At 46.2% G+C, this 26,108-nt stretch overlaps 1 protein-coding gene across 4 annotated transcripts in view; it reads left to right on the top strand.

Annotated features, from left to right (window-relative positions):
* LOC134340113 (rho guanine nucleotide exchange factor 25-like) overlaps positions 1-26,108 on the top strand; it is a 331,727-nt gene that overhangs the window by 21,202 nt on the left and 284,417 nt on the right. For all 4 annotated transcript variants that reach the window (XM_063036977.1, XM_063036978.1, XM_063036976.1 and 1 more), the window contains exon 2: positions 20,388-20,622. In XM_063036977.1, the coding sequence (XP_062893047.1) occupies positions 20,388-20,622 (235 nt within the window). The remainder of the gene's footprint in view (positions 1-20,387; positions 20,623-26,108) is intronic.

The raw sequence follows: 26,108 nt of genomic DNA, 5'->3' as shown, positions 1-26,108 counted from the left end.
GACCACACCTGGAGTATTGTGTGCAGTTTTGGTCCCCTAATCTGAGGAAAGACATCCTTGCCATAGAGGGAGTACAAAGAAGGTTCACCAGATTGATTCCTGGGATGGCAGGTCTTTCATATGAAGAAAGACTGGATGAACTGGGCTTGTACTCGTTGGAATTTAGAAGATTGAGGGGGGATCTGATTGAAACGTATAAGATCCTAAAGGGATTGGACAGGCTAGATGCGGGAAGATTGTTCCCGATGTTGGGGAGGTCTAGAACGAGGGGTCACAGTTTGAGGATAGAGGGGAAGCCTTTTAGGACCGAGGTTAGGAAAAACTTCTTCACACAGAGAGTGGTGAATCTGTGGAATTCTCTGCCACAGCAAACTGTTGAGGCCAGTTCATTAGCTATGTTTAAAAGGAAGTTAGATATGGCCCTTGTGGCTACAGGGGTCACGGGGTATGGAGGGAAGGCTGGGTTCTGAGTTGGATGATCAGCCATGATCATAATAAATGGTGGTGCAGGCTCGAAGGGCCGAATGGCCTACTCCTGCACCTATTTTCTATGTTTCTATGTTTCTATTACCTCTCCTTATAGCTCATACCCTCCAGTCCAGGCAAGTTCCTGGTGAATCTTTTCTGCAGCCTCTCCAAAACTTCCACATATTTTCTGTAAAGGTGCAACCAGAAATGCACACAGTGCAAGCAAACCAAAGCTGCAGTACGAATTGCTGACTTCTATGCTCAATGCCCCAACCAGCAAGGGCAGGCTGGCTGTACACCTTCCTTACCACTCTATCCACTTGTATTGCCGCTCTAGAAAGGCTTGAAAAGACAGAGGCAGAGGACGCTAGATCTCAAGTCCATAAACGTTAAATCAGGAGAAACCACTTTACCCCGAGAGTGGAACTTACGCCCACCCGGGGTGGTTGATGTGAACAGCAGAGAGACATACTTAAAGAAAAGCTGGTTAACCACAGCAGAGAAAGAGCTAGCAGAAGGGTCTTATAAAATGCTTGCAACAGTGAAGCAGTAGCCAATTAACAGCTGCCTCTGTTACAGCAAGTACTTTACAAGTTGTTTCTCACCTCTGATTCCACTGCATCTTTGTGGAAAAAATAATGCTGTTTAATGTGGATAATTGGGTTACAAAATGCGAAATATGGCATTATCCAAAAGCCTATCATTACCTGGTCTGGCTCTATCACCTCTACGCTAACTTGTCAGTCCATTTCCCAAGAAGCCACGGCATTCCGGATGGGACTCACTTTGAGGAACGTCCCATTGTGTCGCCATATTTCCCCACATTCACTCTTTAATCACGCCTGATAACCAACGGGATCTGCGTCCTTAGCTCTCTCAAAGTTGATGCATAAGCTGACAAGGTTAAAAATACGTATGGCGGATTGGGCTTCATTAGTCTCTTGACTGAGTTCATGAGCCATGAGGTAATGTTGCAGCTCTATAAAACCCTGGTTAGACCACACTGGGAGTATTGTATTCAGTTCTGGTCACCTCATTATAAGAAGGATGTGAAAGCTTTAGAGAGGGCGCAGAGGAGGTTTACCTCGATGCTGCCTGGATTAGAGAATGTGTGTTATGATGATACGTTCAGCCAGCTTCAGCTTTTTCCTCTGAAGAGGAGGATGAGAGGTGACTTTATAAAGGCATACGAGATGATAAGAGGCAGAGATCGAGTGGATAGCCAGAAACTTTTTCCCAGGGTGGAAATGGCTAATACAAAGGGGCATAATTTCAAAGTGATTAGAGGAAAGTGCAGGGCAGGAGTGTCAGAGGTAAGTTTTTTATTACACAGTGAGTGATGGTGGTGATAGAGGCACTTAGAAACAGAGAGGCACATGAATGATAGAAAAATGGAGTGTTATATTGGATGGAAGGGTTAGATTGATCTTAGAGTGGGTTAAAAGGCTGGCACAATGTTGCCTGTAGCATACTGCATGTTCTAAATTCAATCCCCACTGTGGACCCAAACAGAAAAACAAAGAGTAGACTTCCCCCCCACCATTTCTGACTGCTGTATGGCTTCCAAGAACAGAGTGACGGGCACCTTGGGAGCCAGGACTGAGGGAGTGCTATACTCACTGCAGGATGCTGACTCCCAAATGACGTTGTAGCCAGCAAGCCGGGCTTTCCTGTGCACATCGCTCCTCCCCAGTCTAACCATTATTGCCCACGAGTTAAGCTGGCCTTGTTCTGATATTCAAACCACCCCCCCCCCACTCCCTCAAACCCTCCAAACCGTCATTCAACCCTCCAAATAGGAGCAGAAACTGCTGGAAGCACTCAGCAGGTGAAGCAGTATCTGTTGGGAGGAACAGAATCTGCATTCTGATGAAGATATCCTTCCAAAAAAAGATTCCTCTAACAGCTGGTCTGTTGCTATCCACTTAAAGGCTGATTTATACTTCTGCGTCAACTCGACGCCGTAACCTACGCAAGTGACCGACGCACATCGTGAGCATTTATACTTGTGCGTTGGTGTGTCTGCGTCGCTCTGCAATTCGGGCACGTCACGCATGCGCACACACCTGCCCGCGCAAGGCTTCATGGTCATGGTAGTCTTTCTCGGGGTAAACAAGTTTAAAGCGAGCGCCTTTTTTCGTAAAAGCGAAATGTGTCCTCCATAATTTCGGAGGTCTGTAAAGCTTTATGGAAAGCATTGCAGCTAGAGTTCCTTCCCTGCCCTTCAGTCGCCCAATGGGAAGCTATTGCAGCGTAGGAGGAAATGCGATGCTACCAAGCGGACCAATCACAGTTGTTGCGGTCTGCATTGCCGTGACGTGCAGTTACATTTCGGGAGAGGTGCGCGTCAGGCTGTGGCGTAGGGATCCGCGTCGGCTCTGTGTAGGATTCGCGGCAACGCAGTACTCACGGCGTGGAGTTGACGCAGAAGTATAAATCAGGCTTCAGCTGTGCACCGATTGGCTTCTCTCTGCCCTACACCGCACTGTAAAAGATACTTCAGAAGTATTCATCTGATTGCGCAGTACTTTAGGGATCCCAGGGTTTGTGAAACCTCAGTCAAGAAACCTAAATTGCTAGTGCCCACGACGGGGCACCACAAGTGATGCAGCTCCAGAGATCAGAGAATCAGAGTCCGATCCCAAACTCCTGCCACTGTCTATGTGGAGTTTGCACGTTCACCCTCCACCCCCCACCCCCGGGTACTCTGGTTTCCTCCTACATTCCAAAGACGTGCAAGTTGGTGAGTTAATTTGTCCTCTGGTGTGTGGGTGAATCGGGGCACAATGTTCATTCCAGCCATCAACTACCTATTGACACCAATCCACTCTACCAGACTTAGTCCGTAGCCTCCGATACCATGGCGATTCAAGGGCTCATCGAGTTACTTCTCCAATGCTCTGCCTCCACTGCAGATCATGAGATCAGTGTAGATGAGACTTGATGGCCAGACGGGACACGATGGGTGGAAGCGCCTGTCTCTGTGATCTGAAAATCTAATTTCCAATGCCTTAAACAAGATTCAACCTGCAGATACACATTCCCCTCCTCTCTTCAGCATTTCAAGGTGGGGGTGGGGGGAGGATTCCCAGTATGACTCTCTGGTCTATTCTTCCATCCCTAGCGTGCTACAGCATCTTCCCCTTCATCCCTACACTGGGGAAACCACACACGGCTTTGTGAAGCACCTGTGTTCAGTACACAGATGACCCTGAGCTCCAGTAACCTGCTACTGTAATTCACCAGCCCACACCCGATCTGACCTATTGGTCGTTAATCTCTTGCACTGTTACGTGAGGTCCAAGGCAAGCTTGAGGAAGAGCACCTTACCTTTTATCTGGCTATATTGCAGCCTTCTGGACTCGATATTCAATTCACACTGTCAGTACCAGAATCAGGTAGTTCTGTTCATCATTTGTCTGTGATATTGGCTCAGTTTCCCTCTCTCCATTAGTACAGCCTAGCCTACTGTGCATTCCCCACACCCCTGCATTTTGGAATGCTTTACACTCCTTTGTCCACATTGTTACTCCCTAGCAGCTACATTAACCCATTGACAGCTACCTATCCCCATGGTAAACCTAGCCAATCCCAGCCTAACCCTATCGCAGATATTTCCCTTGTCCTAACTGTCCCTCACCCACCATCTCTGCAGCTTTGCACTAATCTGTTTTCTCTCTTTCCCAGTGTTAGCAAAGGGTCTTTGATCTGAAGCATTAATTTGGTTTCTCTTTGCACAGATCTAACCTGACCTGCTGTTTCCACTGCTTCCTTTTTTCGCCTTTCCCACCTGTCCAGGCAATATCCTGGTGAATCTCCTCTGCACTCCTTCCATTGCGAGATGGCTGTGTGCCCAGAGACCCGAGTTCTTTGGGCACAGAGCTCGGAAAAAGCGACTCAACAGACTTTTAACACCATAAATCAGCGAGTTGTTTTGTTATGTCTCCCCTCTCGCTGTGAAACAGGGACACCTCTTTTCCCTTTATTAGAGAAAGAGAGAGCCTGTGGTACAGTATGTTGAATTATCAGGTGAACTAGTAGTCTTTGGGGTACCGCAAGTCTGTGTCTTTATTGATGCTTTGCTGCACGCTTGAGTGCTTGGTGGGGGAGCAGATGCTTTTTGCTGGTGGGGGGGGGTCATTGCTTTGCTGCTGCTTGTGGATGGGGTCTGGGGGGGTGGACTTTGGGGTTCTAACATTGAACTGTCATTCATTCTTTGGGGCACTCCTCTGTTTCCGTGGATGGTTGTGAAGAAAAAGAATTTCAGGACGTATATTGTATACATTTCTCTGACATTAAATGAAACACCCTTCCTAGAGTGCGGTGACCAGAACTGCACACAGCACTTCGTGATGATGGGTGTCAGTGCCACCAGACAGTAGTTGTTTAATTCTGAAAGTGTAGGGTTCTTTGGTGGCTGATTTGAAGCGTGTGGGGACAGTAGCAGACCTGAGAAGGACTCTGTGGAGAGTCTTCCCCGTAAGGCTGTCGGGCCAGACAGCATTGCGGGCCGAGTACTCAGGGAGTGTGCACACCAGCTCACCGATGTCTTCACGGACATCTTCAACACTTCACTCACTCAGGCTGCTGTCCCCCACATGCTTTGAATCAGTCACCATCATCCCTGTACCAAAGAACTCTACACCTTCAGAACTAAATGACTACCGCCCAGTGGCACTGACACTATCATGAAGTGCTTTGAATGGCTGGTAATGGCACACATCAAAAACTCCAATCCTGTCACACTGGACACTCACCAGTATGCTTACCCGACAGAACCACTCTACGACAGATGTCATAGTATCTGTCCTGCACCTGGCCCTGACACACTAGAAAACCTGGACACTTACATCAGAATGCTGTTTCTGGATTTCAGTTCAGCATTCAACACTACGGTCCCACAGACCTTGGTGAACAAACTCCTACTCCTCAGTCTAAATACACCACTGTGCAACTGGGTGTCGGACTTCCTAACCAACAGACCTCAGACAGTCAGTGTGCACAACCGCTCCTCCCTCCCATGAGTGCCCCCTCCCCGGGGCTGTACGCTCTGCTCACACATGGCTGCGTGGCCAAGCACCCGAGTAATCACATTGTCAAGTTCACCAGTGACAGATCATCTGCATTCCAGCAGCCGTAGTCTCTTGTGCATCCAGAAGTAGAACGGATACAGGTTGTCTCCTCCAGTTACTATAAAAGAAAGACTTGCATTTATATAGTGTCTTGCACATCCTACACCAGAACAGGAAGCACTTTGCAGGACTTTTTTTTTATAAGTATTATGATTGCAATTAAGCTCTTCGCAGAGTAGTCAGTGTTCAAGTGTCCTCTCCACATGACCAATATTGGTGCCTCAACCACAAGCCTCTTGCTCGCCTCCCCACTCAATCCCTGTTGTAAAACATCTTTCACCCTGCTTTGTCTGGAATCGTGACAACAGCATCGGCAAGCAACAGCGGGTAGGAAGGCCTCTTTCAGCTTGCCAAGGAAGGGTTACGCAGGAAGGAGATGAGCAAACTGCAAGTATGTTTTGGTGAGCTTAAAGAGCAGCAAGATCTTTTAGCAGCCAAAGGATGTTTTTAGATTCATCCAAGCATAAGTTTATTCAAGAGTACACAAGGAGCAATTGTTACCACAGGTGGGAGGGCTGGTAGCTATTCAGCACAGATTGAAAGTAAATTGGAATAGAACAAGGGAGGTGTCAGTTTTCTTCTAATGTGCAGTGAGTTGTTATGATCTGCAGTGGACCTCCTATGGGTGCTAATTCAATAGTAACTTTTAAACGACTTGGGCAGCACAGTGGTGTAGCTCATGGAGTTACACCCTCACTATTCTGACCTCGGACACTGACTGCCTGGAGTTTGAGTGTACTCCCTCTAACTGTATGGGTTCCACTGACACCTCGTTCCCCCCCCACCTCCACACACCCCTGGAGCTCCTGTGGGTTGGTAGATTAATTTTCCACTGTAAGTTGTCCCCAGTATGTAGGTGAGGCAGAGAATCTCAGGGGAGTTAATGGGACTGTGGGGAATAAAATGGGATCAATGCAGACTCAATGGGCCGAAGGGCCTGTTTCTGTGTTGTCTGACTTAATCTATGATTTCGTAAAACAGATTTTGCAGGGGTTTGAACAGACAGTGAGACTAGTCGTCAGCTCCAGCAAAGAGCCATCATGAGTTTGGTAGGTTAACTGGCCTCAGTCAACTTTGTGTGACCCATTGAGGTGCAATGTTGACATTAGCTAGTGGTGTGCATCCACGACCCTATCACTTTCCTGGTGCCACTGGTGTCAATGGAAATAACAATCAGGAGAGGAGACGCAGGTTGCCAAGTTGATGGCGCCAATTTTATTTATTTGAAGGAACTATACTTCATTCGCCAGCTGATGGCGTAGTGGCATCAGCACTGGACTTCAAGGCAAATGGTCCTGAGTTCAAACCCAGCAACCCAGCCGGGTCCCAACCTGGGCAGCAGCAGTATCTGTGCGGAAGAAAGGCCTGGCAATCTACTTCCGTACCTGACCACGAAAACCCTACGGACCATGAGGTCACGAAGAGTCGGACTCGACTTAATGACTGAACAACAAATACTTCATTCATGCATTCATGGATATACAGTGTATATGGTATCTTTACATGTTATCATTCTTGGCACAAGGTTTATCATTTCCATTTGACAAAAGAGATTCAGCAGATGCTGGAAATCTAAAGCAGCAAACACAAAATGCTGGAGGAACTCAGCAGGTCAGGCAGCATCTATAGAGGTAAATAAGCAGTTAACGAAAGGGCTCAGCCCAAAGCATCAACTGTTCATTTCCCTCCATTAATGCTGCCTGGCCTGCTGAGTTCCTTCAGCGTTTTGTGTGTGTTACTTGTCTAATTCCATTTACTTTCAGGGTTTGCATTACATCAGCATGACATCAATTTGTCTCTTTGCATTTTATTCTTGAGCAACAATCCAAAAGGTTATTACACATTACCCAGCTCCTCAGTATCCAGTGGGTGAAGTTCGAAGTTCAAAATAAACTTATTTTCAAAGTACATATGTCACCATGTACAAACCTGAAATTCATTTTCTTGTGAGCATTCACAGGAAGTACAAAGAAACACAATAGAAAGGCCTTAGACTGCAGTCCACCCCACCGAGCGTTAGTGTTGGCTGCAACTATTTTCTGTGCATTCCTCAGCATGTACTCCTGCACTACAAACCCATTGGTTTTGGGTCTTGTCGCTGAGTTCCGGTGGTGAGGCGTTCTGCCAGATGCTTTATGCAGTCTGTTCAGAAACCATCCCACTGGATCCATCATACCCCTGGCCCACAGGAGCAGCGGGATACTCTATGACAACCACTGTCTGATTGACTTCTGGAGATACAACACTGGGCATCACGGGAGGTTGTTCCTGCCTGTGGCCATCGAACTTTGCAGCTCCTCCCGTGGAGGGTCAGACATCCTGAGCCAATAGGCTGGTCCTGGACTTAATTCCATCTGGCATAGTTTGCATTTTGTTGTTTGATTGTTTGTGGTTTTTGTATTGCTATATTTATGTTCTATTCTTGGTTGGTGCAGCTGTAACGAAACCCAATTTCCCTCGGGATCAATAAAGTATATCTATCTATCTATCTATCAAAAGTGTTTTCTGCAGAACTATTTCTACAAACGATTGATAGTGTGGCACAGTCCAACTGAATGGGACATTGCCAGGCAACGAGGCCAGTCCCATCTTCGTAAAACAGGGGTGGGTGGGCAGGTAGAACCTCAGCTCACTGTTGACACTGTGCTTTTGTACTCAGGGTGTACTCATAGCTTGGTACAGCCACACCCAAAGGTAGTCATCGGGATAAGAATATGGCTCTCCCCGCCCCCCGCCCCCCCCCCCGGCTTCTATGGGGACTTGTGCATTGTGACATGAGGGACATGAACTGGATCCATGTTCTGGATCTCCAGATAAGCTAGAAGTCTGCTCGGCTGACAGAAGAGTATGGTATGGACCACACCTGCACCAGGTACAGCACCTCGCACCCAAGGACCAGGTTCTTCCTACCATCAAGGGGGAGCATCGATTACACACTCCCAACCTCTGTTTCACCTTGGCTATCCACTCCACATCGCATATCTCAGTTTCTTTGCAACAAGCACCTTCAGGTGATCAGACCCACTGGTGAAGGGAATGGAGGACTGGTCAGATAACATGGTCTTGCTCTTCCTGCGATTGCCTCTGACCCCCAAGGGCAGCTCCACTGGTCGCAGATGATGATTTTCCTAGCAGAAAATGGCAGCATCATCCAATATTCTGTAAATCTCCTTCTCCTGGTACTTTCTGCCCAGGCTGGTATCTGTCTGTTTTCCCCCTCAAAGTTCCTCTTCTACGTCCATTCCCATCGACTGCACGAGGAGCAGTTTCTGATACTTTTTGGGAATTGATGTCTCCCCCTCTGATCATCACTTGCTTTCTGAACACCGTCAAAGAAACCATCTTGATTGCTTTGGGGAGACAGAGAGAAGCTTTGCATTCTACGACGTGGAGATCCTTTTCAATTACCTAGTGTTTTACTAGGGACAGCAATTGACAGTCAGTTTCCATGTCTTCCTGGGGGTCACAGTCAGCCAGAAGGTGTCAATGGTCAGAGAAGAATACTGATAGGAGTTTGATGGCTCTTTAGACACAAAAGAAGTTTACCTGGGACATGACAGAGCTGTGTGGTCTCGACCGCGTGTACTCCTGTACTCGACCTGCTTTTCTTTGCCATCTTAACACTTCCATCAGGAGTCTACAGATGCTATCTAGTTTGTTGCTGTCCGATGCAGTTGAAGTCACCGGCCGGGATGTCGCCAGCAGCGATGGGAGCTACTGGAGACGAGCCAGCATCTCGCTCTGCAGGATGAAGGTGAGCACAGTGATTAGCTGGAGAAACACACACAAAATGCCGGAGGAACTCAGCAGGTCAGGCAGCATCTATGGAGCGGAATAAATTATCAATGTTTCAGGCTGAGACCCTTCATCAGGACTGGAAAAGCAGGAGGAAAATGCTTGTACTCCTTCCCTTACCCCCACCTTCTTATTCTGGCTTCTGCCCCCTTCCTTTCCAGTCCTGATGATGGGTCTCAGCCCAAAGAGTCTTCTGTTTATTCTTCCTCATAGACGCTGCCTGACCTGCTGAGTTCCTCCAGCATTGCGTGTGCATTTCTCTGGATTTCCAGCATCTGCAGAATCTCTTGTGTTTATTGTTAGCTAGAGGCACCGTTTCTGTACTGGTGCACAGAGCCATTATCTGCTCCAGGATTCTTTACTGGAATAAATGAGGAATTATTTACCAAGTCTTTTCCTCAAATGAGCAGCAACTTGCCTCAGTGATAGTGGACACAGAGACAGATGGAGAGGAACAGCTTAATGCTTAAGCATCAAAATTCCTATTGCTCTGAACGGAGAAATGCTTAAAATGCTTGACTGAAATTTCACTGTTTTAGTGGAGGTGTTAACCTCTATTATAAATTGTTTAAGCTCTCTTGTAATACGGGAACGTCAAATGGATTTAATGTTCTCCTATTGGCTGTACAGGCAAATTCAACTGACTTTCAAAGGAAAATTGGATCAATCATGAAAATGAGAAATTCGCAGTGTTTTTGGGAAAGTGCGGAGGAGGAGACTTTTACAGTTTCAAATGGTAGGCACAGCAGTGAAAAACTTAATCATCTCTTCAGTACTAAAGATTTTAGCCCTTTCCCTGAAATGTGTCTCAATTTCTGGTACTCTTACATTCTGAGTTCGAATGATTATGGATTCCACACACACCCAGTGCTGTAGTGTCAGAGCTGCTGTTTATTTTTGCGTGGTGAAGATTCTTGCCTGTTGTTTTGGAGATGAAAGAGCCCACAATTTCATTTGAGGAAGCAACATTGTTCCTGGTGACGTGAGCAATCTTTGTCCCTTCACCTCGAATCTGAATGTGAGGGGAATGGAGGGATGCAGATTATAATTGGGAGGAGGACACTTAGTATAAATGGCCATCAAGAACATACAGAATAGGAGCAGGAGTCGGCCGTCTGCCCATTGAACCTGCTCTGCCATTCAATAAGATCATGGTTGTTCTAGCCATGGACTCAGCTCCACCTACCTGCCCTTTCCCATAACCCTTAATTCTCCTGCTTGTCGAAAATCTATCTATTTCTTAATTATATTTGATGATGTAGCCTCTACTGCTTTCCCGGGCAAGGAATTCCACAGAGTCACTACTCTCCGGAAAAAACAGTTTCTCCCCATCTCTGTCTTAAATCTATTCCCACAAATCATTAGGCTTTTTCCCTTAGTTCTAGTCTCTCTTCCTGTGGAAACAACATTCCTGCCTCTATCTTCTCTATCTCTTTCATAATTTTGTATGTTTATATCAGATTTCCTCTTCTTCTGAATTCTAGTGATTATTGTCCCAGGCAACTCAATTACTCCGCATAGGCTAAACCCCTCCAGAATCAACCCGGTGAACCTCCTCTGCTTTGCCCCTAAGCTAGTATATCTTTCCTCAAGTAAGGACACGCAGTACTCCAGATGTAGCTTCACGAGTATCCTGTACACCAGATTAGCACAACATTGTGGGCCGAAGGGCCTGTCCTGTGCTGCACTGTTCTACGTTCACCACTGGAATAATCCCAAATGTCAACTGTGCATTTGCAGTCTGGATGAAGGGTTTCGACCCGAATGGTCGACTGTTCATTTCCCTCCATGGATACTGTCTGACCTGACTTCCTCCAGCATCTTGCTTATTGCTCCAGTTTCCGGTGTCTTGTGTCTGCAGTGGACCAACACTGTACAGTGTCTGGGAGCTTGCTGTGTGTAAATTGGCTGCTCTGTTTCTCACATTATCTTGGACTGCACCACATTTCAGGAGTACCTCACTGGCTCCTTGGGGATGTTATGAAATTGTTGAAAGTACCACAGAACTTCATTCCAGTCTCTCTTCCCTTTCTCTTTATTTTTTCTTCTTCCTTTTCCAATTATTTGTCAGATCCCATTTCCTCCCAGGATAGCCAGGAGAAATGTTCCCATTCACCCATTTCAAACGCTTGTATCTTGGATTGCAGCCAGATTAAGATCAGAAAAGAAAACAGAGCTAATTTTCCCCCCCAAAAGCCGCTGATTTTCTCCTTTCCCTGGAAGCCCTCACTGGGGCCACTTAACCACAGCCTGAGAGCTGGCAGGGGATGTACACGACCTCTAAGAGGGAAACCAGCAACTGGGAGTTCGCTGGCATTGTCAATAGGAATGGTATCAGAACAGGGGAGCGGGTCGCTGCGCAGCACCGAGTCCAAAGCAGCAATCACGTGAAATCATTCTGCAAGCTTTTTGGTTTAGCTCTGCAAAACTAAATTGGTGCTAATCACACGTGGTTGCACATACGGCTGATTAAAGGGGATGTGCGCTCGGCTCTGAGAGCTGGATTGTATTGGAGGTGGGAGCATTGAGCTCAAAAATTCATTTGAGCTGCTTCTACTGCATTAAGCTCGTGACCTTATGAAATGTACGGACGGGAGCACACAGCTGTTTAGCAGGATGAGGGTATGCTCCAGATTTGAACTATACAGTCAGTACCGAAGTTAAAGCATTCTGCACCCTCGTGTCAGATAAAACTCAGTTCAGAGGGGTGCTAGGAGGGAAACCTAGGAGGCAGTGTAGTGGCATCAGCACTGGACTTCAAGGCAAGTGGTCCTGGGTTCAAATCCGGCCTGCTCCTTGCACGCTTTCCATCTGTGCTGGGTTGAGTGCCGAGGTAGCGACCCGGCCTTGGAAAAAACAGACAAAATACTAAAGAAGTGCCACCCGATGCACCATAATGCATGGAGAGGAACAACTACGAGGGAAGCCTTGTGATCAGCAGTAATGTTACTGAATGCCAAAACAGCAGCAAGGGGTGGATTTTAATTCCTGCTGCAGTCTACTGACCTTGGCTGGCAAACGTGTGTATGTAGCAGTCACTTGAAGCGCCTTAAAGCCACGGTAAAAACAGCAGGTTTATATTGAAACTTGGTTAGCATTGGCTATACTAGCTCCCATGGCAAATAACCTGTGGCCAATGCTCACTCATAGGAGGTCGGTCAAGAAGATTCAGTTGCTCAGCATTCAAGAGGAGTTAGTAAACTGGATTAGACATCAGCTTTGCGGGAGAAGCCAAAGAGTGGTAGTAGATAGTTGCGTCTCTGACTGAAGGCCGGTGACTAGGTGAGTGTCGCAGTGATCGGTGCTGGGTCTGTTGTTGTTTGTCATCCATATCAATGATCTCGATGAATATGTGGTTAACCTGATGAAAATTTGCAGATGACACCAAGTTTGGTGTAGTGAACAGCAAGAGAGGCTATCATGCCTCGCAGAGGGATCTGGACCAGCTGGAAAATGGGCTGAAAGATGGCAGATGGAATTTAATGCAGACAAGTGTGAGGTGTATGCACTTTGGGAGGACTGTGGTCTTACACAGTGAACGGTAGGGCACTGAGGAGTGCGCTGGAGCAAGGGGATCTGGGAATACAAGTCCATAATTCGTTGAAAGTGGGGTCACAGGTAGATAGGGTCGTAAAGAAAGCTTTTGGCACATTGGCCTTCAGAAATCAATGCATTGAGTACAGGAGATGGGATGTTATGTTGAAAAAGTACAGAGAAAGTTTACAAGGATGTTGCTGGGTCTGAAGGACCTGAGTTATAAGGAAAGATTGAATAAGTTAGAACTGTATTCTTTAGAGCGTAGAAGACTGAGAGGATATTTGGTAGAGGTATACAAAATTATGAGGGTATAGATAGGTAAATGCAAGCAGGCTTTTTCCACTGAGGTTGGACGGGACTACAACCAGAAGTCATGGGTTAAGGGTGAAAGGTAAAAAGTTTAAGAGGAACATGAAGGGAAACTTCTTCACTCAGAGGGTTGTGAGAGAGTGTGGCACAAGTTGCCAGCGCAAGTGATGCATGCAAGTTTGATTTCAACACTAAGAGAAGTTTGGATAGGTACATGGATAGCAGAGATACGGAGGGTTATGGTCCCGCTGCAGGTCGATGGGAGTAGGCAGTTTAAATGGTTCGGCACAGACTAGATGGGCTGAAGGGCCTGCTTTTGTGCTGTATTTTTCTATGACTCGATCTGTGAAGGATGTCCACATGTCAGGCCTGAGGCCTCTGTACATCCAAGTGAGCCAGCTCATTCAGGTTTTGGTGAGAAGTTATGGGGGCATAGAGGTAGAAGCCAAAATGTTCACGTGGTTGCGGAGATGTGGCTGTCTTTGACCTGGTACTTTGAATGCACGTCTCTCTCCACAGATGCTGCCTGACTGGCTGAGATTTTCCAGCATTCTCTTAGTTTTTATTTCTGATTTCCAGCAGCTACAGAATTTAATTTTTTTAATGATGTGTTGGGGCCTTAGAAACATAGAAAACCTACATTACAATACAGGCCCTTCGGCCCACAAAGCTGTGCTGAACATGTCCTTACCTTAGAAATTACCTAGGGTTACCCATAGCCCTCTATTTTTCTGAGCTCCATGTACCTATCTAGGAGTCTCTTAAAAGACCCTATCGTATCCGCCTGCACCACCGTTGCCAGCAGCCCATTCCACGCACTCACCACTCTCTGTGTAAAAAAAAACAAACAAACAAACAGACGTACCACTGACATCTCCTCTGTACCTACTTCCAAGCATTTTAAAACTGTGGCCTCTTGTGCTAGCCATTCCAACCCTGGGAAAAATCTCTGACCATTCACAAGATCAATGCCTCTGATCATCTTATACACCTCTATCAGGTCACCTCTCACCCTCCATCGCTCCAAGGATAAAGGCCGAGTTTACTCAACCTATTCTCATAAGGCATGTTCCCCAATCCAGGCAACATCCTTGTAAATCTCCTCTGCACCCTTTCTATAGTTCCCACATCCTTCTTGTAGTGAGACGACCAGAACTGAGCACAGTACTCCAAGTGGGGTCTGACCAGGGTTCTATATAGCTGTAAAATTACCTCTCAGCTTCTAAACTCAATCCCACGATTGATGAGGGCCAATGCCCTGTATGCTTTCTTAACCACAGAGTCAACCTGTGTAGCAGCTTTGAGTGTCCTATGGACTCGGACCCCAAGATCCCTCTGATCCTCCACGCTGCCAAGAGTCTTACCATTAATACTATATTCTGCCATCATATTTGACCTACCAAAATGAACCACCTCACACTTATCTGGGTTGAACTCCATCTGCCACTTCCCAGCCCCGTTTTGCATCCTATCGAAGTCCCGTTGTAACCTCTGACAGCCCTCCACACTATCCACAACACCCCCAACCTTTATGTCATCAGCAAATTAACTAACCCATCCCTCCCCTTCCTCATCCAGGTCATTTATAAAAATCACAAAGAGAAGAGGTCCCACAACAGATCCCTGAGGCACACCACTGGTGACCGACCTCCATGCAGAATATGACCCGTCTACAACCACTCTTTGTCTTCTGTGGGCAAGCCAGTTCTGGATCCACAAAGCAATGTCCCCTTGGATCCCATGTCTCCTTACTTTCTCAATAAGCCTTGCATGGGGTACCTTGTCAAATGCCTATAAGCCTTGCCTGGGCTCTGCAACATTAGATTGTTTTTTCCTATCTATAAAAAAAGACATAGTGCTGGAAAATGCACCAAAAATCTGAGTTAACAGATTGGGATTCCATCTTGGGTGGTGGTGGGGGGGCGCGGTGCGCGGCAGGTGGAAAGTCAATAGGGGCAACCAAATTGAGGTTGTTCAAATTCTGAAGAGTTGACTTTAAAGGATGGTTCTGCTGGTGCTTATCAACCCAAGGTATCGGTAAGGGATCTTTTGGTCATAACAAGGTAAAGTGTGAGGGCAAGAGTCCATCTTATTGTACGAAGTCCATTCAAGATGGTGGGATAGAAGCTGTCCTGCAGCCTAGTCGTACGTGCGTTCAGGCTTTTCTATCTTCTGCCCGATGGGAGAGGGGAAAAGAGAGAATATACAGGGTGGCTGCTTTATAAAGCAGCAAAAAGTCCATGGAGGGGAGGCTGGTTTCCATGAAGTGCTGATCTGTGTCCACAACTCTCTGCAGTTCCCTGTTGTCATGGATGGAGCAGTTGCTGTACCAAGCTGCTATGCATCCAATCTGAATGCTTTCTATGATGCATTGATAAAAATTGGTAAGAGTCAACAAGCACATGCCAAATTTCTTTAGCCTCCTGAGGAAGTCGAGGCATTGGTGAGGTTTCTTGGCCATGACACTCTTAATTGTCACCTGCTACTGCCTACCAATGACCACACTGACCCTGAATTCCTGATCAGGAGATAACCCCGTTGTCCTATCCAACACCTTCCCTGCCCTCTCTACAACTTCACTCATGTCTTTCTCTCTGTACCACGTTCTGATGAAGAGTCTTGGAACTGAACCATTAATTAATTCTCCCCCTTCCCCTCCAGATACTGCTTTACCTGTTGAGTGTTTCCAGCATTTCCTTGCTTTTATTCTGATTTCTAGCATCTGCAGTTTTCTTTCTTTAATTTCCTGATAAAAGAAAGAAGTGAACCAGGGTGCAGCATTGATGGGGCAAAACTAATGGGATCTAGGTTATTCAGCACAAGTGGTTTACTTTGGGGCAGTGGACTTCCAGGTCCCAATATTGAAGGTGTTGAGAGTCAAACGTCATCTGGGAAACCTAGAAGATTATCCATCAGTGGCACCCTGATGAAGAGGCTACATAGCAGTCTGGTTTTGGAGTTAACATAGATCAGGGGGCAGGCTAGTTTCATGATCTGAACTCCAAAGTTGAACATATCCAAAGATAAAATTTAAAAAGACACCTTGAAGATCCTGTTCTCTGGCAGCAGTGGGGGAAAAAAACTTAGACCTGTGGCCTCAGGAGTGATAGTGATGAGAAATGATATAAAAAACCCATTTGGAGCACTTCCCTTTCTCTCCTCTTGGCCTCCACTACCAATTGGATGACCAAAAGGAAGAATGTGGAGGTGCTTGAAATTGGGAAGCCGTGTGTTGACGCATCCCTGGAATTTCTACAACCGTGGCTATCGTCCACAATGGAGACAGCTACTTCGAGGGAAGAGAGTGTGAAATCCTTCTCTTGGGAAGTCTATTTTACAGTAGTTCATGTCAGAACATACTCACTTGAGAGTCAATTGTGTAACGTGACTGGCATTGCTGAAAGTTGGTTTCAGAGACTTGGAGAGTCACCATATTCAGAGGGACTTGTCTGTCAGTTTTGCAGATAATAATCACCAAAGGACTGTGCCTTTAAGGCCCACCCTAAAGAACAGGTTCTAGACCATATCTCCAATGCAATGCTCGGGTAGTGTTGTGTCATCTTTTCCTGATTTAACATTAAGTTGACTTCTTGTCTGTCCCACAGATGGCATGAAGAGATTCAAATTAGAAACATTTTCCCAGTGTCCTGAAAAATATTTGTCCTACAGTGACATCTCCAAAACAGATTTGCCTTGAAATTTGACTGCATTTCATATATTTTACATGCCTCTTCTTCCCTGTATCTCTATTCCTTCTCATTCTCTCTCCCCCCCCCCGCCCCCCGTGACTCTAAACCTGCCCTCCTTAACCTGACAACCAGTTGGTTTCATCAGCAAATTATGACCATAGCTCCCCTGGCTCTGCCTATCGGATTCCCTTTGTCCTCCTAAACCCAGCTTCTATACAACTTAAACCTAATATTTTTTCACATTTCCAGTTCAGAAGGCATTTGATAAGGTTCCTCATTCAGAAAGTCAAGAGTTGTGGGATCCAGGGAAACTTAGCTGTGTGGATTCAGAATTGGCTTGTCCACAGATGGCAAGATGACGATGGAGCATACTCTGCCTGGAGGTCAGCAGCCAATGGTGTTTGGTAGGGATCTGTTCCAGGATCCCCTGTTCTTTGTGATTTTTATAAATGACGTGGATGAGCAAATTGAAGAGTGGATTAGTAAGTTTGCAGCTGACACAGAGGTTGGCGGCTGGTATAGAAGGTTGTTGTAAGATATTGACAGGATGCAGAGCCGGGCTGAGAAGTGGCAGATGGAGTTCAACCTGGAGAAGTGTGAAGTCTGGAAGGTTGAACTTGAAGTCAGAACACAAGGTTAATGTCACGATTATTCGCAGTGTGGGGAAACAGTGGGATATTTGGGTCCACATCCACAGATCCCTCAAAAGTTGTAGAGCAAGTTGATAAGGTTGGTAAAAATGTGTATTGTGTGTTGGCCTTCATGAGTTGGGGGATTGAGTTCAAGAACCACGAGGTAATGTTGCAGCTCTATAAATTTCTGGTTAGACCACACTTGGAGAATTGTGTTCAGATCTGGTCACCTCATTATAGGTAAGATTTGGAAGCTTTGGAGAGGGAGCAGAGGAGATTTACCAGGATGCTGCCTGGATTAGGGAGCAAGACTTATGATAATAGGTCAAGTGAGCTAGGGTTTTTCTCCTTGGAATGAAAAAGGATGAGAGGTGACTTGATAGAGGTGTACAAGATGACAAGAGGCATAGATCGCATGGGTAACCAGAGATTTTTTTCCCCCAGGGCAGAAATGGCTAATACCAGGGGGCATAATTTTAAGGTGATTGGAAGAAAGTATAGGAGGGATGTCAGGGGTAAGGTTTTTACACAGAGAGTACTGGGGCCAGGGGTGGTGGCAGATACATTAGGGACATTAAAAAAAAAACTCTTAGATAGGCACATGGATGATCGAAAAATGGAGGGCTATGCAGAAGGGAAGGGTTAGATTGATCTTCGAGTAGGTTAATATTTTGGCCCAACTGTGCTGTAGTATTCTATGTTCTCTGACTTTTTCACATAACAGTCTACCTGTGATGCTGCTTTCAACAAACTATACACTCACATTCCTAGGTCCCTCTGTTCCATTACACTCTCTGGTACCCTATCATCTCATTAGGACCGAGAATTTACCCACTCTAAGGCTAGCTAAGCTCCCCTTCTATTGGTAATATACTCTTGGATTTCACATCCCTGAATGTTTTAGCTGCTCTGTCCTTTTCGTTAATGAATACGATGAAAAGTATTCTCATAAGTATTCATTGATAAGTATTCATTGGTTACCTTGCTTGTACTCGTTGGTTAGCTTTTGTCCTGGATCAGACTTCTGATGGGGTGGATGAAAGTCTCCAGATTAAAGCTGTCAGTAAATTGAACAACAGACATGTTTTTTGATGTTTTCTGCAAAATCCTGCTGGAAAGGTTCAGACACATTTGATCTACCCTGTACTAATTGTTACAGTGCAGGATAAGTGCCTTTGCAGATGAGTTTGTCATTTCTTGCTCTGAATGAGAAACTTGTTCTTCTGTGGTTTACTCTATACTGTTAGTGGGGCCCAACACAAGCTTGAGGAATACCTTATCTTCTTTCTGGGCATATTGAGGCCTTCCAGACTTAACCGATTTCTACAACTTTGGGATACTTGCTTTCTCTGCTGGTATCAGAGTTGGATATTTCTGGAGTCATAGGGTCAGGGAGCACAGAAATGAGCTCTTTGGCCCACCATGTCTATGCTGACCATCAAGCACCCATCTACACTAATCCCGTCTACCAAAACTTGGTCCAGTCATTCTCTTGGTGACTCAAGGGCTCATCCAGATACTTCTTAAATGTTGTGAGAATCTCTGTCTCCACCACCTTTATTTTTTCCCTCTTGCTCTTTCTGTCTTTCCAATGGCCCCCATTAACCCATCAACAAGATGATTTCTCTAGCTCCTCCCCACAGTAACCCTGGTCTCACCCTACCACAGATATTTCCTCTGTCCTATCCAAACTGTTGCACATTTTTTGTTTCTGAAATATAATTTGTTTCCTCTCTGAGTTCTGATGAAATGTCAGGCCTGAACGTTAACTGTTTCACTCTCTACGGATGCTGCCCGACCTGTTCAGTGCTTCTAGCAACTTTTGATTTTATTTCAGGCTGCTAGTATCTGCAGTCCTCCGGAGATGCAATGGATTGCAAGTGCTGGAAACCTGGAGCGTCGCACAAAGGGTGCTGGAGGAACTCAGTGGGTCAGGCAGCACCTATGAAGGGAAAAGGGCAGCTGATGTTTTGGATTGGTACCCTTCTGTTGGGTGGAAAGGAGAGAGGGGAGATAGCCAGTACAAAGGGGGGGGGCAAAATCCACTGGATCTATCTCTCTGCTGCCAGCTCTTGCCCCTTCCCTTCCCTCTTCAATTTATCTCCCTGTCACCACTCTATTCTTTCAGTCCTCTTGAAAGGTCTCTACCTGAAATATCAATTGTCCATTTCCCGCCACAGATGCTGCCTAACCCACTGGGTTCCTCCACTGCCTCTGTGTGTTTCTGCAGTTTTCTGTTTTTTCTTTCATCCTTATTTGCCAGATATCCTGTCCTACAGACTAACACACAGTGTTGTCTTTTATTCTCTGCAGTTTTATTTGGCACCTCCTTGTGCCACGAGCTATTTCCCAGGCAAGGTCATTCTCGACTGAACTTTGATGCCTCCGAGACTAACCGAGGAGAATTTCTTTTCAATATGTTTTGATAATATTTAAAGCAGGCTTTGATAGGTTCGTGATTGGAAGGGGTGTCAAAGGTTACGGGGAGAGGACTGGAGAGTGGGATTGAAAGGGATAATAAATCAGCCATGATGGAGTGGCAGACAGACTTGATGGGCTGAATGGCCTAATTCTGCTCCTATGCCTTATGGTTTAATGGTCTCTCCTCCTTCTGAAAAAAAGCACCTAGTCTGTTCTGATAGCCAAGAAATGGTGAAGCTGGTACTGTTAATGTTGCCAAGCTAAACAGCATAAGAGCCAGGCCTAGTTGAAAGAAGCCTGAGGAAAGCTTTGAGATGAAGTTATCAATAGAAAGTGAAGCCACTGTAGGGCAGCTGGATTCCAGCTGGGAGACATAAATGACAGTTTATTCTTTGTTTTCCCAGCTCTCCGACCCGTGTGAGGTGACAGCAGACGTGGGCGAACTTAAGCCCCCCAGCAGTGAAGGTGAACTGGCAGGAGAGAGCAAGAGTGACCCAGGAGATTCCAAGGCTGATTGTAGCCCAGCTGAAGCTGCTGCTGCCCCATACCCTCCGGTGGATGCTAGCTTCACAAGCGCGACTGGTCTTGCTGACTTCCCCAGGGCGCCTGTGATGGAAAGTTTAATCCCATCTGGTGAAGGTAGGGAAAGCTGTGTTTCTGTCACTGCTCTTGGGTTTCATAGCCCTGGGACTGGCAAACGGCCTGTTGGTTCCAGTTTGTATTTGTGTTGGCACGAGCACGCGAAAAGGACTGCAAAAATGAATCAGAATTAGTGTTCTGTGGAAAAAAAAATCCTTGCAGGAAACCAAGCTTGTCTTGAGTAGAGGAAATGCCTGTGCCAAACCTTTTTGGCTATGGTCCATTGCCTCGGTGATGGGAATGTAGTGTGTGATAGAGCCCAGAGCAAACTATGTGTAATGGTGACTTGTCAGTGAGATTCTTGACTCTACTTCTGTGGCTTGAGATGACCCAAGGTGGATTCAGTTTGGGTACGGTGACTATATTCTGTTCATGGGTGCCTGCGTTTGGGTGTGTTCATACGGCTGACAGGAGGTATGGGTGTGAATGCTCGATCCTTGTTATAGCACCATAGAGTTACGCAGCGTGGAGGCCTAAGACTTTTGCACGGTATTGTATCTGACATGGATAATCGTTGCCCCATTGGAAGCATTGTGGACAAGTTCAGTGAGGCATTGATGTCATGATGCACTCAGAAATAAACCTGTGCCAAGGCTCTTCTCACACAGATCAAGTGCATGTCCTGATCTTTCTTCCACCTCCATAGCTTGTCTTTCACTAACAGAATATAAAACATGCACCACAGAACAGTATGGGCCCTTCAGCCCATGATGTTGTGCCAACCCATTTTAAGCTACTCCTCAATCAATCTAATCTTTCCTTCCTACACAGCCCCAAATCCTCCATTGTTCTATCATCTATGTGCCTATCTAAGAGTCTCTTAAATGTCCCTAATGTATCTGCCTCTATCACCACCCCTGGCAGGGCATTCCAGACATGTGCAAAAAGCCTACAACTGACGTCTCCCCTAGAGAATGAAATTAGGAGAGCCAGAAGGGGCCATGAGAAGGCCTTGGCGAGCAGGATTAAAGAAAACCCCAAGGCATTCTACAAGCATGTGAAGAGCAAGAGGATAAGATGTGAAAGAATAGGACCAATCGAGTGTGACAGTGGAAAAGTGTGTATGGAACCGGAAGAGATAGCAGAGGTACTTAATGAATACTTTGCTTCAGTATTCACTACAGAAAAGGATCTTGGCAATTGCAGGGATGACTACAGTGGATTGAAAAGCTTGAGCATATAGACATTAAGAAAGAGGGTGTGCTGGAAGTTTTGGAAAGCATCAAGTTGGATAAGTCTCTGGAACCAGAGGAGATGTACCCCAGGTTACCGTGGGAGGCGAGGGAGGAGATTGCTGAGCCTCTGGTGATTACCTTTGCATCATCAAGGAGGACGGGAGAGATTGTGGAGGATTGGAGGGTTGCGAATGTTGTTCCCTTATTCAAGAAAGGGAGTAGAGATAGCCCAGGAAATTATAGACCAGTGAGTCTTACTTCAGTAGTTGGTAAGTTGATAGAGAAAATCCTGAGAGGCAGGATTTATGAACATTTGGAGAGGTATAATATGATTAGGAATAGTCAGCATGGCTTTGTCAAAGGCAGGTCATGCCTTACGAGCCTGATTGAATTTTTTGAGGACACGACTGAACACATTGATGAAGGTAGAGCAGTAGATGTAGTGTATCTGGATTTCAGCAAGGCGTTGATAAGGTACCCCATGCAAGGCTTATTGAGAAAGTAAGGAGGCATGGGATCCAAGTGGACCTTGCTTTGTGGATCCAGAATTGGCTTGCCCACAGAAGGCAAAGAGTGGTTGTAGACAGGTCATATTCTGCATGGAGGTCAGTGACCAGTGGTGTGCCTCAGGGATCTGTTCTGGGACTCCTTCTCTTTGTGATTGTTAGAAATGACCTGATTGAGGAAGTGGAGAGATGGGTTAGTTAATTTGCTGATAACACAAAGGTTGGGGTTGTTGTGAATAGTGTGGAGGGTTGTCAGAGGTTATAGCGGGACATCGATAAGATGTAAAACTGGGCTGAGAAGTGGCAGATGGAGTTCGAACCCAGATAAGTGTGAGGTGGTTAATTTTGGCAGGTCAAATATGATGGCAGAATATTGTATTAATGGTAAGTATTAATGGCAGTGTGGAGGATCAGAGGGATCTTGGGATCCAAGTCCATAGGACACTCAAAGCTGCTGCGCAGGCTGACTGTGTGGTTAATAAGGTATACAGTGCATTGGCCTTCAACTCTGGGATTGAGTTCAAGAGCCGAGAGGTAATGTTACAGCTATATAGGACCCCACTTGGAGTACTTTGCTCAGTTCTGGTCACCTCACTACAGGAAGTATGTGGAAACTATAGGAAGGGTGCAGAGGAGATTTACAAGGATGTTGCCTGGATTGGGGAGCATGCCTTACAAGAATAGGCTGAGTGAGCTCAGGTTTTTCTCTCTGGAGCAAAGGAGGATGAGAGGTGACTTGATAGAATTGTACAAGATGATAAAAGGCATTGATCATGTTGATAGTCAGAGGCTTTTTCCCAGGGCTGAAATGGCTAACACAAGAGGGAACAATCTTAAGGTGCTTGGAAGTAGGTACAGAGGAGATGTCAGGGGTAAGATGCTTAGACAAAACTCTGTAGATGTGTGGTGGAAAATATATTGACTGGTTGCATCATGGAAACACCAACACCGTTGAATGGAAAAGCATACAAAAAGTAGTGGATATGGCTAAGTTAATCACAGGTAAAGCCCTCCTCACCCCTGAGCATATCTCTAAGGAGCATTCTCGCAGGAAAGCAGTACTGTGTCCATCATCGAGGACCCCCACCACCCAGGCCATGCTCTCTCCTTACTGCTGCCATCAGGAAGAAGATACAGGAGCCACAGGACTTAGACCACCAGGTTCAGGGGCAATTATTACCCCTCAACCAGAGGGGTTAACTTCACTCTCCCCCATCACTTAAATATTCCCACAACCTATGGACTCGCTTTGAATGATTCTTTATCTCTTATCCTGAATATTTATTGCTTATTTATTTGTTATTATTATTACTACTCATTTGTATTTACACAGTAGTTTGTCTTTTGCCACATTGGCTGTTTGTCCATCCTAATGAGTGCCATCTTTCATTGACTCTACTGTGTTTCTTTGAGTTACTGTGTATGCCCGTAAGAAAATGAATTTCAGGGCTGTATATGGTGACATATGTACTTTGATCGTAAATTTACTTTTAAGTTTGATATTAAGAGTCCTTGTTTTCTAGGTGTGTCGTGGCTAGCTGCATTACAGACACTATTGACATTTGTTGTAGAGCGGTTCTGTTGGTAAGCACATTGGCAAGTGTTCAGTGTGGCAGGAATGGAGCTTTTGATGTGTGTTAGCAGCAGATGCAGGAAGATTGTTCCTGATGTTGGGGAAGTCCAGAACGAGGGGTCACAGTTTGAGGATAGAGGGGAAGCCTTTTAGGACCGAGATGAGGAAAAACTTCTTCACACAGAGAGTGGTGAATCTGTGGAATTCTCTGCCACAGGAAACAGTTGAGGCCAGTTCATTGGCTATATTTAAGAGGGAGTTAGATATGGCCCTTGTGGCTAAAGGGATCAGGGGGTATGGGGCTGGGGTTCTGAGCTGGATGATCAGCCATGATCATACTGAATGGCGGTGCAGGCTCGAAGGGCCGAATGGCCTACTCCTGCACCTATTTTCTATGTTTCTATGTAAGTTTTTTCCGTATCGTGGTGAGTGCGTGGAATGGGCTGCTCGCGACTGTAGTGGAGGCGGATACGATAGGGTCTTTTAAGAGACTCCTGGATAGGTACATGGAGCTTAGAAAAATAGAGGGCTATGGATAACCCCAGGTAATTTCTAAAGTAAGTACATGTTCGGCACAGCATTGTGGGCCAAAGGGCCTGTATTGTGCTGTAGGTTTTCTATGTTTCTAAACCATCCTTCGCTCCCCTAGACGGATGTGCTCTGGTATTAGCCATTGCTGCCTTGGGGAAAAAGGAACATGCTATCTACTCTTGCAATGCCTTTTATCATCTTGTACAATGCTATCAAGTCACCACTCATCCTCCTTTGCTCCAGAGAGAAAAGCCCTAGCTTGCTCAGCCTTTCCTCATAAGGCCGGCTCTCTAATCCAGGCGGCATCCTGGTAAATCTCCTCTGCACCCTCTCTAAAGCTGCCACATCTTTGCTATAATGAGGTGACCAGAACTGAACACAATATTCCAAATGTGGTCTAACCAGAGTTTTATAGAGCTACAGTCTTATCTTGCACATCATCCCCTGACTAATGATGGGGGCAACCCACCTTAAGCCAGCTTAACCACCCCATCAACTTGCACAGCAACTTTGAGGGATCTGTGTACTTGGACCCCAAGATCCCTCTGTTCCTTCATGCACCTTCAGAGTAACAATTCACTTCCACTGATAAATGTAGTCTTTGTCTGTGGCTTTAGAAAAGAACAATGGAAATAAAGATGGGATGTGGTGTCTGGCAATAGAGATGAATTACACCTCGGTCTATCACAGCAGCTAACTCACTCTATGACCCAAACACATCGAAATATTGTATTGTTCTGAACTGTATCACACAGTGGCATAGCGGGTCGAGCTGCCGCCTCAGAGCCCCAAAGTCCCAGGTTCAATCGTGACTTCCATCTCTCTCTGTACGGAGGAGAGGGAATGTGAGGGGTGGGTGGGGTCTTTGATTATAGTTGCTGCTTTACTGGGGTAGTAAGAAGTAGAGACGGAGTCCATGGAGAGGAGGCTTGTTTCTGTGAGCTGGATCCAAATATTTCTGCAGTTTCTTGCTGTCACGTGCAGAGGAGTTGCCATACTTGATGGGCTGAAAGGTCTGTTTCCATGACTCTAATATCATGTTGGGTCTGCTTTAGTAATACTGCATTTGCTTCAGGGGGTAGTGATTATAATCCACAAAGGTTCCCATGGAAGTAAAGCTTTCACAGCTACAGTTGTGTAAATGCACATTGTGACGAAAGAGGGTTACAAAGAGTACACATAGATTAAGATGTTAACTGTCCTGTGCTGGCACCAGTGGGATCAGCAGTTGATCTGCCACCTGTCTTCAGGAGAGAGAGATAAGTAAGACAATGGAGCAGCATTTGGAAATGTTAATGAAGAGACGGGAGAGTTTAACGGAAGGAGACACGGTCTGAGAGCTGTCAAGATCGGCTCCTTTTTGAACCCTGAACTGTTTGAAGTGTGATGGACAGGCGATACCCCAGCAGGGGGATAAAAAGGGACAGGTTCGCTAAGGCAGGACACACACGACACCACGAGGTAACGAGACCCTGGAAGCGGTGCGTCTCCCACAAGTCGGTGGGAGTTTTTGGAGGGCTGGTCGCGGAACCAAGCCATAGACGCACAGGGTGGAAAGGTACGATCGGCGGGAACCTGGTGTGTGTCCGCCCTTGCCTGGGTGCCAGGTTCACTGCAGAGGAACGATCGTATCTGAAACGGAGGGGTCACAGTCGGTGACCTCGGAAGACATTACAAAGGGCTCGCCCGAAAGCTGACTGT

Source organism: Mobula hypostoma, chromosome X1 (assembly GCF_963921235.1).
Source record: "Mobula hypostoma chromosome X1, sMobHyp1.1, whole genome shotgun sequence".
NCBI classification, from domain to species: domain Eukaryota; kingdom Metazoa; phylum Chordata; class Chondrichthyes; order Myliobatiformes; family Myliobatidae; genus Mobula; species Mobula hypostoma.
The sequence above is the reverse complement of the archived record's forward strand: the minus strand, read 5'-3'. Positions and strand labels throughout refer to the sequence as shown.